This window comes from Zea mays, chromosome 2, assembly GCF_902167145.1.
Source record: "Zea mays cultivar B73 chromosome 2, Zm-B73-REFERENCE-NAM-5.0, whole genome shotgun sequence".
Taxonomy (NCBI): Eukaryota; Viridiplantae; Streptophyta; class Magnoliopsida; order Poales; family Poaceae; genus Zea; species Zea mays.
Window position 1 is genome coordinate 13434302 of NC_050097.1, and position 15769 is coordinate 13450070.

The 15769-nt window shown below is 44.4% G+C and overlaps 4 protein-coding genes across 5 annotated transcripts; 2 read left to right on the top strand and 2 right to left on the bottom strand.

The window, feature by feature from the left end:
• Positions 1–356: 356 nt before the first annotated feature.
• On the top strand, positions 357–2278 carry LOC100281866 (Phosphoribulokinase). The gene is given in 5 exon segments (NM_001154786.2): positions 357–936; positions 1050–1134; positions 1210–1297; positions 1392–1636; positions 1760–2278. Coding segments are annotated over 5 exon segments (1146 nt in total). The 5' UTR covers positions 357–430; the 3' UTR covers positions 1982–2278.
• A 107-nt stretch (positions 2279–2385) lies between these two features.
• LOC100273828 (26S proteasome non-ATPase regulatory subunit 13 homolog A) lies at positions 2386–5404 on the bottom strand. Its single transcript, NM_001148227.2, has 5 exons — positions 5028–5404; positions 3607–4150; positions 3013–3209; positions 2843–2942; positions 2386–2747 (listed from the first exon to the last, which is right to left on the bottom strand). Exons 3-5 carry the CDS (start codon positions 3165–3167, stop codon positions 2562–2564), a joined length of 441 nt encoding a protein of 146 aa, NP_001141699.1. The 5' UTR covers positions 3168–3209; positions 3607–4150; positions 5028–5404; the 3' UTR covers positions 2386–2561.
• A 110-nt stretch (positions 5405–5514) lies between these two features.
• LOC100277042 (uncharacterized) lies at positions 5515–10400 on the top strand. Of its 2 annotated transcripts, XM_008669454.3 has the most exons (7): positions 5515–5836; positions 7007–7120; positions 8724–8893; positions 9005–9110; positions 9213–9312; positions 9792–9837; positions 9923–10400. In XM_008669454.3, the coding sequence occupies exons 3-7, from the start codon at positions 8770–8772 to the stop codon at positions 10021–10023; spliced, it is 477 nt and encodes a 158-aa protein (XP_008667676.1). In that variant the 5' UTR covers positions 5515–5836; positions 7007–7120; positions 8724–8769; the 3' UTR covers positions 10024–10400. The 2 variants fall into 2 exon arrangements, with proteins under 2 accessions (XP_008667676.1, NP_001144185.2); NM_001150713.2 differs by lacking the exon at positions 7007–7120 and having other exon boundaries at positions 5592–5836; positions 9923–10335.
• Positions 10401–14887: 4487 nt separating this feature from the next.
• Positions 14888–15769, bottom strand: LOC109944473 (uncharacterized). The gene is made up of 2 exons (XM_020549260.1): positions 15675–15769; positions 14888–15541 (listed from the first exon to the last, which is right to left on the bottom strand). The coding sequence occupies exons 1-2, from the start codon at positions 15687–15689 to the stop codon at positions 15092–15094; spliced, it is 465 nt and encodes a 154-aa protein (XP_020404849.1). The 5' UTR covers positions 15690–15769; the 3' UTR covers positions 14888–15091.

Genomic DNA, 15769 nt, shown 5'->3' on the forward strand with positions numbered 1-15769 from the left:
GCAAATTAACAAGACTCATACAAGCGCGGAACAGTGTGTTGATAGGGCACAAGGATAACCCATGCACATGTCTTAACATGTTTGGCTTCCGAGCAAACTTTCTCCAGACCCCCCAAGAAAATGTAAGATCCGATCAGATATGTGTCGATGCTCATCCCAGCGTACTCCCATTGCAACGCACGAGCACACAACTAGTTAACTATAAACTCTATAAATGTAAGCTACTTTCGCAGTAGCTTTACGGATCCTGTAATTACATTATTTTATGGACTGAGGGAGGGAGGAGAGGATCAATAAGCCACGCGGGCCCCACCATATCTTCATCCACAAAGCCACCACCAAGCTTTTTCATGGTCGTCGCTTTCCGCTTTCCTTTGCTGCTGACCATATATCTACGGTAGCAAGACAAGACAAGGAAGTCGGCTGATCCATGGCGGCCTTCACGGTGCACACGAGCGCCGCCACCTCGCCCTACTCGCCGGCGGGCACGGCCATCCTTCTCCGAAGCCGGAGTCGAGCCTACCCCACCGCCACCATCCGCGTGTCGTGCTCGAAGACGGTGGTGATCGGGGTGGCGGCGGACTCAGGGTGCGGGAAGACCACGTTCACGCGGCGCCTGGCGAGCGTGTTGGGCGGCGGGGCGGAGCCACCGAGGGCCGGCCGGAACCCGGGCTCCAACACGCTCGTCAGCGACACCACCACGGTGATCTGCCTGGACGACTACCACTCGCTGGACAGGGTCGGGCGGAAGGCGAAGGGCGTCACGGCGCTGGATCCGAGGTTCGTCGACTTCGACCTCATGTACGAGCAGGTGAGGGCCATCAAGGAGGGCCGCGCCGTCGAGAAACCCGTCTACAACCACGTCACCGGCCTCCTCGACCCGCCCGAGCTCATCACCCCGCCGAACATCCTCGTCATCAAGGGGCTGCACCCAATGTGACTACTGAGGCATCCCTTTTGCCTCATTTCGTTTCGTCATTTTTTTTCATTAATTAAAATGCGCTGCGCTGCTGAACAATTAATCTACTATCTGTTGTTACGTGTGTCAGGTTCGACGAGCGCGTGAGGGACCTGCTAGATTTCAGCATCTACCTGGACATCAGCAACGAGGTGAAGCTTGCATGGAAAATCCAGGTCCGTTGTGTTGTGTATCGATGCTGGTCACCATCAGGACGTTGTCTGCCTCGATTTCACGACCATTTACTGCAGAGAGACATGGGAGAGCGTGGTGGGCACAGCCTTGAGAGCATCAAGGCCTCCATCGAGGCAAGGAAGCCCGACTTCGAAGCTTACATTGGTGAAAGCCTGCCGGCAACCTTGCATTTGCACGCCGAAAATTCGCAAGTCAAAGTGCAGAGCTGAGTGCTCCTCTTCTTCCTGCTGCTGTGCAGAGCCGCAGAAGCAGTACGCGGACGCCGTGATCGAGGTCCTGCCGACGCAGCTGATCCCGGGCGACGACGAGTGCAAGGTGGTGCGCGTGAAGCTGATCATGAAGGAAGGCGTGGAGCACTTCGCCCCCGTGCACCTCTTCGACGAAGGATCCACCGTCTACTGGATCCCCTGCGGCCGGAAGCTCTCCTGCTCCTACCCTGGCATCAGGTTCGCCTACGGCTTCGACACCTACTTCGGACACGAGGTGACGAGCTGACGAGTGACGACCACTCATATACTCACTCATCGCCGTCTCAGCAGCTAGCGTTTCAGCTCACTGACAGCTATATATGTCCTTGCGTTGGCATGAACACCTTTGGATGGTAAGGTGTCGGTGGTGGAGATGGACGGGCAGTTCGACAAGCTGGACGAGCTCATCTACGTGGAGACCCACCTGAGCAACCTGTCAACCAAGTTCTACGGGGAGGTGACGCAGCAGATGCTCAGGCACGCCGACGTCCCCGGCAGCAACAACGGCACGGGGCTCTTCCAGACCATCGTCGGGCTCAAGATCAGGGACCTCTACGAGCAGATCGTCGCACGTCGCTGACCATGACGGCCAACCCTAGCAAGGTCTCGTTTTTTTGTCCCATACAAACAATCAAACGCAGACCGATACTTGATCAATACATGTGCAGAGCCTATTTCTGCTCCCACGGGCAACCAAACACATCGATTGTGTTCGTGCGCATCAGCACGGGTGTAGAATGGATAGGCGTGTGTGTAGTTGTGTACAGGCTACACGCGTGTCCGGTCCGATCTTTTTGACAGATTCGTGCAATGTCGCGTGAGTTGGTGTGGATGTCGGTACGTGGGCATTCTTCTTGCAAATGTCCAGGTCACACTAGATGGAGCTGTCTGTGTTCAGGAATTCTCTGAGAGCCGATCTCTTGGGAGCTGAGGGCATATTTGAGGATACACATCTTGAGCTGAGAGTCAGCTGAACAATTGTTTGAAACAACGATTCCTCAAGAATGTACACTACTAAAACTGCAGCAACGAGGTTACAGTGTTACCACAATCGTTACAGGGGTTTACACCAATGATTACAGGCTGACAACACGATAAATATCTAACGACTTCGTTCACATCAGATTATGTCACAGTGATCCTTCGAGAGGAGCAGAACATCACGAAGACACCAAGTCTGGCGTCTCCGCTTCAACAGAAAGCAAGATCGTATCGACCTTCCCAATCCATGTATCCAACCGGTCATGCAAGCATTTCACTTGGTCTATGCCCAACACCCTTGGTTTAACCCGTGAAACATGGACAACTCCATCAACCTGATCAATTATGCCTTCTATTAGACGAGCCTGAAGAAGAAGAAAAAACAGTAATGTCAAAGACCATGAAGATACTGCCACAAGAACAAAGAGAGCCAAACACGGTTTTGGACGGTATGTCTTACAGAGAGGCTCTTCATTAATAGATACTCCACATCTTCAACAGGGAGCTTGGTCTGTTCTGCTATATCCCGCATTGGGATCGTGCGGTTTTCAGATGATCGACTGCAAGTAGACAAAGCTGTTACTGAACTAAGCTTCGCTCATGCTAGCACCGGATGACTATGAGAATTACCTGAAAATGATTTCCATCAAGCAAAGCATGTTGATCTTTTCAAGTAGATTCCTCTCATTTTGTACCAATGCAAGCTGTGCACTCAAAGCGTTGCTATGAGCTTTGCAGATTTCTTGATACAAGGATAGATTCCCAGAGTTGAAAGCTTGCAACATATGAAATATCCACTCAGCCTGAGTTCCCAAAAGGCTATGGATCTACATGGTATCAACAACGGAATTCAGTTGATGATTTTTTCTCAAGGCAACACCAGTATTCATGACATCGGTTCCAGCTTTGCTTGCATTATATAGGGAAGATAAATTAGACTATGCAAGCTGTTAGGTATGGCCACGAGTTTGGTTCATGAATACAGCAAAGTTTGTTTATTAGGCTGTATTTTCATGTTGAGTGAAATTAATGATTCGTATGCCATATGTAAGAAAAACCCATCGATTCAGCTTAGCAAGTTTGCATTTGATTACAGCAATCGCATTCTAAAATCTTCTGTATGGACAAAACTGAAGTCCATGTCAAAACAATTCAGAATCAAGGACTTGTGTACAACTCAGTTCTAAAGAAGACAGCACAAAAGAGTGCAAAACTTGTACTTACAATCGGATGGGCAAGTAGTTCCCCAAAGTTGTAAATGTTTTCACCCAATAAAGCAGCAAGTGAGAGGTCAAGTGCCAGGTTCTGAAACTCATACAAATCCTATCAAAAACTGTAACAACAAGCTCACTGTCGTGTACGCAAGGTAAAGAAGACAGCTTTTGTAGAATTCTGAGTATTCTTGACGGGCCTTATGATACTGTGAACACACCCAGTAATAGGTACCATGTACAGAAGGATCAACATCAACCATGCTGTCCAAAGTGGTTTTGCCTTCTTCTAGCAGATTCTTACAATCCTTTTGATTCCCTTTCTCAAGAAGAAATGTTGCAATCTGCATCTTTACATACAGAATGGGCTCTTCAACCCGCGATTCACGGGTATCACGTAGTTTTGAAATTACGCCTTCAAGATAATTTATACCAGCATTCTTGTCCAAATACTGGTGTGAAACTACGACTGTGAAGTGAGCAAATTTAAGAAGACTGATCTTTGTCTCAAAATCAGAGATGAAATGATTATAAAGATGAATCAGAGCATCGCCTGCCTGGATGAAAAGAAACACACACACACACACAAAGCGATCAGTGCAGTGGTGAAGACAGTATAAGGGCAACCAAACTGTTGATAAAAAGGTCTTGAAGTATATGTGGAATTTGGCAACATATATGTGGTGACCATGATGCAATTGCAGTGTGATAACTGAAAGTTTATTCACCAAGGAAGAAAAGTACCTATTAGCACAACGTTGATTAATAAGACTATATGTAATTTGTGCTTGAAGGGAAGTCATTCCATATTGCATAATATGTATTAATAACAATTAAGTCCAACGAACTATGATTCTGTACCAACACAAGTGAGCTAGTTTATGTAAGAAACAATTTCCACCGACTATTAGAGTTAGAAACCAAAGTTGTGAGCACAAGCAACCAGTATGTATTCACAATAGGCATTTATTTCTCAAGCCCAAGAGATAAATTAAAGATACATCACATTACAACAGCTATGACATGTTTACACCTAGAAAATGTAGTAGGTGTGTAGACAATCAAAACTATAGCTAGTTAGACAAGAGTATCTGTTATGTACGAGTAGTAAACTAAAGAAATTTAACTGTAGGAGTGTAGTAGAATTGTAGGAACATAATACGCAGGATTCAAACTATTGGTATGCACGCTTAGACACTATCGCATGATGATGACCTCTCAACATAATTCACACACGCAAACACCTCACCCATTTGAGGTTACCATCTACTCTGCGCGCTGCAGCGCACAGTATTGAACTTAAAAGCTAACGGTCACAAGTAAAAAGGAGCCAGGTAGCCCTAAACTGATCAAGCCGCACGCTGTACGCCAGAATACAACCGACTAGGGTCGGTAAACGAAACGAAACATCATTAATGATGGAATCATGCGGACCTGGACGACGGCGAGGGCGAGGAACTGCTCCAGCTTGAGGGCTGGTTTGGTGACCGGGGATCCCAAGCGGAAGAAATCCTTTTGCTATTCAAAATTGAATTGCAAGGGAATTCCTCCCCCATGGATCCCCTAGGGATCCCTAATCACCAAATCAGCCCAGGGTGAGCTGGTGCCATAGCTTTCGCTGGTACAGGTCGGCGAGCGCCGCGTACCATTCCGCGAGCTCCGGCTGGGTCGCGCCCTGCGCCTCCAGGAACTCCAACGCCGCTGCCATCGACAGCCAAAGTCCCCCTTTTCTTTCGTCCCGGCCAAGAAGACGAGCACGGGAAGAACCGAAGCACGAATGCACGACGGAACGATCTGCTCGGTCGCGGTCGGGCTCGCAGGCTTCGCAGCTTCTCACCGAGCCTGTATACACTTGTATACTTAGAAGGCCCAACACCACCCATAAGGCCCACAAGAGGCTGTAGCGAAGTTGGAATGGATCACTAGTAGAGTAGCACCAGAAAGGAGTACTCCACCAGAAAGATAGACACGTCCGCCGTCTCCGCTCCGGTTTTCGCTGTCTCGCTGCCGTCCTAGGTTTGGAGCCAGGTCACCGGCGCTAGGAGGGCGTGAAATCGAGTCGACGGTCGGCACTCGGCACTCACGCGTTCTCCACCTACTGCTGGCGCTCCTGTGAGGCGACGCCGGACCGGCCACCCCGCATGCGAACAGCGCACGGACCGGCCACCGGTGTGACCCCTCCATCCAAGGCTTCAGCTCCAGACCGAGCCGCCCCGCCAATCGCCGTCCGCCGAACCGCCTAGGTGAGCCGTGATCGTGAGTGTCCTCTGTCTCCAGTATCTTCTGTAGCTGTAGGAACAGACGGCTAGTTGATGTACAATTGTCCAGAGTAGAAACAGCTACAGAATTCCCTTCAATTTCTCTCCCAAATCCTGGCGTGAGCGCTATGGGAAGATGAACACGCGAGGCCGAATTAGGTGTATTTCTGTATTAGATGACCCAGTTTAACTTGACTTGGCTGATGGCAATGGCCGAACTGCCAAATAGCCCAAGCTGGAGCGAGATCGGTTCTTTTCAGCCCTTTCCGTTTGTGTCATCCAGTGTGAGCACCTCCCACTGATCACTTCATACTTCGAGCGCTGCCATAGCCATTGGTGAACATGAATTCGGGCCGCCGGCTTCAGCCATTGGGGGGTGGGTAAGGGAAAACATAGGGGGAAACGAGCTGGCTCATTGACTCTCTCCTGCGGCGGCCGCTAAATTTCATCCTCTAAATGAATATTTTATGTCCTTTACAACACTCTCTAAAAGATTCCGTTCTTTATTCTTTCTTCTCCATTTCCAGCAATGTCCTCTAAATTCGATCCTCTATATCTACGGTACTAACAGATTTCATAAATTACATTGTTTTTTAGCCATTTAGCGTACAAACAAAATTTTAATTTCATGTCATGAAAAAAACATGTTACAATTTTTTTTGTTCAACGGACAAATTATTCACCGTTCATAATTACGAACACAATTTACGTAAACTTTGAATTCTACATTTACTCTTTTTTGCACACAAACAGAAAAAAACGTTCGTGTGTGCCTCAATTGAATTATGGAGAACTTCAAAATTTTAAAATTCGTTACATACAGTAGACATCAATTAAGCTAATAAAATAGTTCCCACATTTATTTCTATATTATATTAATGTACGTCAAATGAAAAGATCGTTCATAGGTCATCATAAGCCTAAACAAAAGCTGTATTCATCCAAATGCAAAAAATGAATAGTACGGCGGAGGAGCCCATGGGCCACAGGAAGCAACGAACGAAGGCGGCGGAGGGGAGCGAAGAGCGTAGAGGACACTCCACATTTGGAGAACGTCGGCTGCCTCCGCTATCGTAGCGGGCGGTTTACAATGCATTGCTGGACGTATAGAGGAGCTCATGATCCGCTAAATATAGCGAACAGGACGGTTTGCAGGTCCTTGCTGGAGACAGGCACGAGCGTGGCCTAGGAGGTGAGGACCGAGAGGTGTCAAACCTACAAGTGCTGGCACAACAGCACACATGGTTGTCTCCTCCTTTCAAAGAAACGGTACAAACATCTATGTTCCCTGCACTAGTTGGAACTTTGATTTGTTGAATACTCAAGTTATGTTGGGTTCTTGGAAAAAAAGTGAGTACAAAATTAGATTGCTCATTAGCCAATTGCATAATTTTATAGATTTGAAGTGTCTTGAGTAGCAATTCATAGAGTTGCTTGGCCCCAAGTACCTAACGAAGTGCTAATGCTGATGCTATTGTTTATGAGGGAGAAGGGGAATCTGCTTTTGGTAAGCCCCATGTCAGATACTTGTTACATATTCACTTAAGTCCTATTTGGTACTTTGTATCCAAAGTTCCAGACTCATCAAGAAACCAGAGAAGCTGGAGAAGGCACGCTTATGTGGCTTCATCCTCGTAGTAAAAAAAAAAACTGGATGGAGTTCCTCTTGTGAAACCGTTTCTTAAGTTCACGTTTGAAGAACTTCACCCAAGAAGTCAGAGAAGCCACAATTGAATCCCCTCAAGAAACCCTGGCCAAACAGGGCCCTAATTATCTACTTATGGAATAAAATATTTAATGAAATGAACACCTTCAAACAATGATTTATTTCTTAAATTAATAAATACAGGTTATCTATCTTCCGGTGTTTTGATCACTCGATGTAAGGTGAGTTATATGGATGATGGAATAAAATTCCTTTGAGAGTGAGGGAGGGAGGGAGGCTTCTCCCAGTCCCCACCTCCGGTTACAGGCTATCTGCCGCCTCCAGCCTCTCCCCACCTGCGCCGCCACCGACTTCCTCCCCTCACCCTTCCGGTGGTACACAGGTGGGAGTGGGAGAGGCGAGCGACCAAGCACACGTAGGAGAGGGAGAGGCGGACATCAGAGCAACAGTGGGGGAGGCAGCACCGTACCAGACTTCACATGGCAACTTGTAGATGAAGCTGTAGGTGCAAGTGAAGCTCTTTGAGGTCGTAATTTTCCAAGGAAAGCTCGTGGGAACAGTAGCAATCGTTCCAGGAACTGCACACCAGATGTTGATGATGATATTTTAGATTTCATTGAGGAACAAGATGAAGAACAGCTGGATGATGAGGAAGAAGATCCACATGATGATGCAGATGTGATAGATCGTGGGGATGCAACTGATGAGCCCACTGACGAGGGAGAAAATGCAGCAGCTGCTGATATCTTTGATAGCTTAGATGATTATGAGTGACTCGGTGATGGGCATGGCCATTGAGAGAGAGGAACTGGGTGATGTACTGCTGTTTAGGGGTTGTTATTTGACTAGTGTGTGCTGTAGTTTTATGTGGATTATGTGTGCTGGTATGGACTGGGTGATGAACAGCAGCAATTGTTCTGTGACTGTAGTTTTGTTATATTGCTAGTGTGTGCTGGATTATGTGTGCTGAATTACCACTGTTTATGTCACTGCAGTTATATATATGTCTGCAGTTTTTAATTGTTATAACTTATAAGGTTATTTATAAGGCGTCGCCTCACCGCGCGCTTCATGCGCCTAGGCGGCTGAAAGGGGTGTGTCGCCTCGCCTTACCGCCTTAAGAACCATGATTTTATGGTATAATTTTGTTGTGCACTTTGAACAAAATACTGCTGCTAACACAGTTTCATTTGTTTCGACTTGCAGGAATTTGTTTTCCTCATCTAAAGTTACTGCATTGTATTCCATAGAAATGGCTATGGGGTTGATTAATGCTAATCCTATAATCCATGAGAAAAAAGAAAGACGCATCCGACAGGCACCAGAGACCACAGATGAAAATGCGGTAGAGTCCATAGACCAGCTGGAAATATTTGATATCCTTCTTAATGATTTCCCTTATATAAATGTAGTGAAGCTTGCCTTTTCATTTATCTGTGAATCCTCTATCCTAGCAATTTGGTTGTTGCGGTCCTTAACGTTCTTACATCACATTAGAGATATAAAGGATCCAGAGCACCCATACTCACTGGAACAGCTTAATGTGGTGACTGAAGACTCAATTGAACTCAATGATGAAAGCAATCATGTCAGGTAAGTTCTCATATATGATATATCTAAGTTCCTTGGTTTGGATGTACAATTAAGGATTGTTACCGAAGCTCACTATTGAGACTCATAATTGCTTTGCATCAGGGTTATTTTCACCCCAACAGTGGAGCACTGCAGTATGGCAACTATTATTGGCCTTTGCATACGTGTGAAACTTGTACGGAGTCTCCCTCCTTATTACAAGGTTTGTTGTCATTGTAGAGCTTGAGACAAAGTACTTGTGTTACAATTTACACTATCAATACCATTTTGCCAGAGCAACCAGGGTTTGATATGTTACCATCAAGCGCTGTTTAGCCAGTTCTAGGAATCTATGATAGGCATGGCATTTATGTTTGCATACTGCCGTTGTTTTGTTGCTAATTACTTTTGCAGAGGTGGTACATGGGCCTGAAATGTCTGTCTTTCAGATTGAATTATAAAAATGATTATACGTTTTTGCACATAAACTTGGTCTCTGAAATTGTTAGAAAATTGGTGGCTCATGTACATATATGCTATACATTTCATAAGAAAATTTACAGGCGGAAATGCAATCTATTAAGGAAGATCTGGAAGTCTTTTTATCTTTTTGAAATCATAATGTTAGGGAAATTGTTTCACGCTCTTTCTCTATCTATCTCGTGAGGATTTAGACAGCCTTCTGAATCTTAACTGTTATAGGTGGACATAAGGGTTGCCCCTGGATCACACGCAACTGAAGCTGCTGGTATATGTTCTACATCTTCTGCAATAGTTACCACATCTATCGCTTGGCTGAATATCTCATCATGTAAATTATTTCTTTGTTGCAGTGAATAAGCAACTGAATGACAAAGAACGTGTTGCGGCTGCATTGGAAAACCCAAACCTACTGGACATGGTTGAAGAGTGCTTATCACCAACATTCGATTGAGGTCTCAGTTATTGCACATCTGGGAGCCATGGTGTTTCATGTTCAGAAGCCACACAAGCTTATTGCCATAGGAATTCACTCCTGAATATTATATTTGAGGGCCATGGTGTTTCATGTGCATGATTTTTTTTGTCCTCCGTCCCTTTGAGTTAATACAATTGTTATCTTTTTGGACATTTGTTGGTGCTTGTGACCTCCCTGGGCAAAGGGACATGTAATCAGATCTTGTGTAGTAGCTTTCAGAGCGTTTCCAGTGCCACGCCATTTTGTGGCTGTGTACCCCCAGTCAACTGAACTTGGTAGGTGAATCCTAGAATCCTCAAGCACGAGTTGTTTATGTCTCTATACGCAGGAAATGTTTTATCTTCTCAGCTCAACTGATCATGCTAATTATTTGGCTTGATTGCCTCCTGTTTTTCCCACTGGCAGACCGTTTCGCATGAAGACGATACACTTGCAGCAGCAGCGCCCACCAATGAACGCAATATACTTTCGGTTTCAGTAGCATGCAAGCGGAAAGACGCAACAGCCTTCAGGCACAGACTGCCAGTAGGAATAGGGACGAAAACGGATCGGTATCGGAACCGGTGTGGTGTATTATCGACCGTTTCCTTTGTTTATCGGTTTTTGTCGAAAATTACCGGATTTGTGTCTCAGAATTTTTCAGAATTGTGTTTTGAATCTTTTCAGAATTTTTCAGCATATGATTTTTCGCATCGTCTGTACGTATATGGATAAGGATTACTTATTTTGTATTTTTTTTGACGCATTAGTAATATATAATGATAGAAAGCTAACAGTCTGTCTTTTCCACACATTAGATTCTAGGGTTTTTCTGTAAATCTATGAAAAAACTCCTTATGTGAGAAAAAAATCATGAGTGAGCATGCCATGTCATCGAGTGGATATTGTGAATTGTGAACTTTAAGTATGTAAACTTGTGATCTTGTGAACTTGTTATATTATGAACTTATGATCTTTGTGAATATTTTATATTATAAATTTGTGATCCTTGTAAACTTGTTATATTGTGTACTTGTTATATAATAAATTGTGAACTTGTGGTCTTTTGATCTTTTGTCAACTTGTATTGTGAAGTTTGATATGTTTATCGATCGTATTTTAGATTTCAACTGTTACCGGTGTATTTTTCACACCAAACATTTGTTTATGATGTTTTTGAAATACCAATATCGTTTTCATTTCTAGAGTTATCGTTTTAGATTTTATTTCCGATAAAAAAACAAAAAAATGGTAATGATTTTTTAGTGTTTACTGTTTCCGTTTTCATCACATGAAAGCACGAGCTCCAGATAAAAGGAAAATGAGATCAGCTCGTTCTGCTAGGAGAAATTTGCCATTATGGAAATTCTCAGGTGCGGCTTCGACGATTTGGAGGCGTAGGCGAGGGATTCGCTGTTATGAAAAACTAGGGGACAACCCACACTCCAAAATGGACATGACCACGCCATTACACGGATCGAAAAACGATTAGTATTGTTGATACCGTTGCCGTCTCCAGCGCCGTGAGCGTCGTCGAGGTGTCCCTTCTCTCCTTCTACTAGCAGACATCTTCCTTCTCTCCTCTCTCGCACGGGTGTCCCTTCTCTCCTATCTCGCACCATAGGCCTCCCTGCTCGCACCGTCTCGCTCGCACCAGTGGCCTCACTGCTCGCAGCAGAGCCGCACTAGAGAGCTGTCTCGCAGCAGAGATTCCCTCCCCCCCACTCCCCCACGGACGCGAGATCCGCACGGACGCCGGTCGCCGCTGTCTGGGACCTGATTCAACAGCGCCGTCCATGAGTTTGTGATTGTTGTTCTTCATTCATTGAACTTCTCTCCCTCAGTCGTACCCTACCCCAACCAGATCTAGCTCGTTGTAATTGTGCAGTGGGTCCAGCATGGATGATTTGGAGCTGTTTAATGACGCAGACATTGCAATTTCTTCGCCCCAAGGTACTTATTATTGGTCGGTCGTGGTATGAATCGTGTACATTGAACCATTGATGCTGTAAATGTTTGGTTGAATTATTGGCAGGTCCCGTAATGTCTTCACCGCCTAGTTCAAGTTCCTTACCACTAGTTCCATTAGGTGGTAATACTGCTAATAAGGTTAGTTTTGCTTCATTTTTGTACACTATAGTGTGGTTAGGATTGTATGTGAGTTCACTTAGTCATGCAGGACAATGATTGGGAATCTTTTGTACTATCTGATTTTTGGGATGAGGAAGGGAGACATGATGTTCCAAGTGAGATGGAGATGTATTCTCAACTAGGACTGAATGAAGAGGACAAGGCAAAGGAAAATAAAAGAGATGAAGCTGGTTTAGGAGGTACAAGTAATTTGGATCAATCGGAGCCTATTAAATTTGGAGACAATAGTGATGACCAACCTTGTGAGGACTTCCTACCAAATGAGAAGAGGATTATGTATGATAAAATGAATCCGTCAATGCAACCTGGTAGTTTGTTCCCCAACATGAAGGAATTTCGAATTGCTATGAGGCAGTATGCCATAAAGCATGAGTTCGAGCTTGGAATCGATGTAACTTCGACTACCAGATACGTCGGATATTGTAAAGGTGGTGATTGTCATTGGAGGATTTATGCACGAGAGGAAAAGAAAGGATTACCAACCATTGTGGTATGTTAATTCATAGCTATGTTGTGACTTTAGGGTTTGTTTGTGTACAAAGTTGTGATTCGACTATTTTTGCAGGTTGCTGTTTTGCATGATTCGCATACTTGCACATCTAGTGGAAGGCGGAAGACGACTACACCAAGTTGTGGATGGGTAGCTTTTCACGCTTTACCACTACTCATGAAGGCGTAATGCATGCAGTGACGCTCAAAAAGGCTTAATGCATGCAGTGACGCATTGTTTCCCTCATGATGAGAAGAGAGTGCTTCCGACATCTCATGGGCAATTATGTCAAAAGCTACTAAGGTTCTGAACACATGTATCCAGCTGCCAGGGCATATAGGAGTGAAGTGTTTGAGCATCATGTCAGCCAAGTAAGAAGTGTTCCTAAGATAGCTGAATATTTGGATAAACATCACAAATTCCTTTGGTATAGGAGTGGTTTCGACCCATCTGTTAAATGTGATTACATAACAAACAACATGGCTGAGGTCTTTAACAACTGGGTGAAGGATCATAAGGACCTACCAATTTGTGACTTAGCTAATAAGATTAGGGAGATGACCATGGAGTTGTTTTCATAGGAGGAGAAAGATTGGTGAAAGACTGCATGGTCTGATCTTGCCATATGTTATGGCTACATTGAAAGCTCAGACTAGAGGGTTGGGCCATTTGACAATTGTCAAAAGCGACAATTACTTGGCAGAAGTGAGAGATAGTACAAATTGTTTGACAAAGCATGTGGTGAAGGCAGAATCGAGACAATGTTCTTGTGAAGAGTGGCAGCACACAGGGAAACCTTGTCAACATGGATTGGCAGTGATTATTGCCTAGGATGCAACGAATGTTGGTATGGAGAACTTTGTCGATGATTATTATTATGTTGAGAAGTTTAGAAAAGCTTACATGGGAAGGATTCCACCAATTGGTGACCGCTCTTTTTGGCCGAAGGTGGATTTTTCAAATGAAGTATGTGCACCAATGGCTAAAAGAGTGGTTGGGCGACAAAGGAAAAACAGAATGAAGAGCTGTCTAGAGGGTGGCAGTGGGAAAAACGAAAGGTCATAGAAAATGCTCAAGGAACAACAAAGATAAAAAGACAATACACTTGCCCAAACTGTGGTCAACTAGGTCATCGAAAAACCAGTTATAAGTGTCCTTTAAATGGAACAAAGAAAAGGTTATAACTTGATTTTTTATTTTATTGACCTATGTTTGTCTTCAGTACTTACATATTTTTGTTGCTTTGTAGGAAGAGGAAGCCTAGGAAGAATACCACGAAAAATTGGATCCCGAAAGAGTTGCGGACTTCAACATCACAACCTAGTGCTCCTAATGAAGATGTAGAAGCAGTTGGTGATGCAGAGGCGACTCAAGATGCAGAAACAGCTGTAATAGACAATGGTGGCCATGAAGATGAAGCACTAGTCCGTGTGCCGGCTGAAGATGCAGCACTAGTCCGTGTGCAAACTCCTCCTAGTTCTCCACCAAGAAGTGTCAAGTGGCTCGTTAAGAAAATTACTCCGAGGAAAAACTTGAAGCGTGCTGCGCAAAGTCCGTAGAACAACTGTTTTGGGATCTTCAATCATAATGTCTGTATGTGTGTCTGTTTGTGACCAGCCACTGGAACTGAACTGTCTGTAGGTGGTATGTGTGTCTGTTTGTGCCCAACTACTGCTATATTATTCTTTGTTAGTTCTCAGAAACAAACTGCTTGCTGAACTGTTTCTTTCCCAGAATCTGTGCGTGTTTGCTGTATGAACTCATTGTTTTCCCAGAATCTGTGCGTTCTTAGAATCTGTGTGTGCTTGCTGTTTGCTATCTGGGAAAACAGTTCTGGGAAACAATATACTAGGAAAAAATGGAGGCGTGCTTGCTGGCCAGAATCACAAAACAGTTCTAGGAACTGGGTTGCCAGGATCTGAACTTTGGCGTTGCCAGAATCACAAAACAGTTCTGGGAACTATGTTGACAGAATGAACTTTGGCGTGCTGGGATCTGAACTTTGGCGTGCTGGGAACTGCGTTGCTTTGGCCAACTAAAATCACAAAACAGTTCCCAGAAGCAGTTCCCAGATCCTAAACGCACTGTTTTGTGAACCTGAACGCACTGTTCCCAAAAGCAGTTCCCAGAATCTGAACATTACCTGAACACACTGATACATTAACTGAACACACTAATACATTAACTGAACACACTAATACATAAACTGAGCACAACTAACTGCATAGATAGTCTTGAATACATAGATAGTCTTACATAAACACAACCACATCACATAGAGATGTTTCAAGTACATAGTCTTGACATCACAAAAGTCTACATAACTGGTTACAAGTTCATCTCATGACACAAACTGGTTACAAGTTCATCTCATGACCACAAAAGATAGAACCACATAAGATACATACTAGTGGTCTTGGCCACTTAAATAGTACGATCAAACATCTGGTCGTAGTCGTAGCCCATAATACGACAATGTTCGAACAAAGAGACAACCACTTTGTTCTCCTCCCACTTCATGTCTTCAGAAACCATTTCCCACAGCTCCGGATCTTCTGACACATATCCATCCACTTGGTCCTCAAAATCAGAAGGGTTAGAGTGGTCTTCAACATCTAAAGGGGGATGATCAAGGTCCCAACCAGGACATTTGTTCTCTAGATCTTCTTCACACACAATTGAAGTCTTCTTGAGACTCTTGCACACTTCCTTCAAATGGCCAACAAGCTTTCCAACCTTACCCCCTTCAACTTCTGGGATGCTACAACACAACCTATTCATGTTTTGTAAAAGTGAAGATTGCCTCATCATCTCTTGAATGACATATCGCAGTGAGTTCTTGATGCTAACATGATACTTCAAGTCAACATGTTCCTGTACAAATTAAACTACTTGTTGGTCCAGTGGATGACTAATTTACCATGCTTGTGAAGAACTAACCCTAATTTGAATGAACAGCAGCCCTATACCCTATGCAACAAAATAAGAGAGAAAGAAAATCAGTCACCTGTGATTCCACCATGGAGTCATCTTCAACAAATCTTCAATACTTCACAGCAGAGACGGCAAGTTGAACCTTATCGGCTGCAATAATGGCAGATT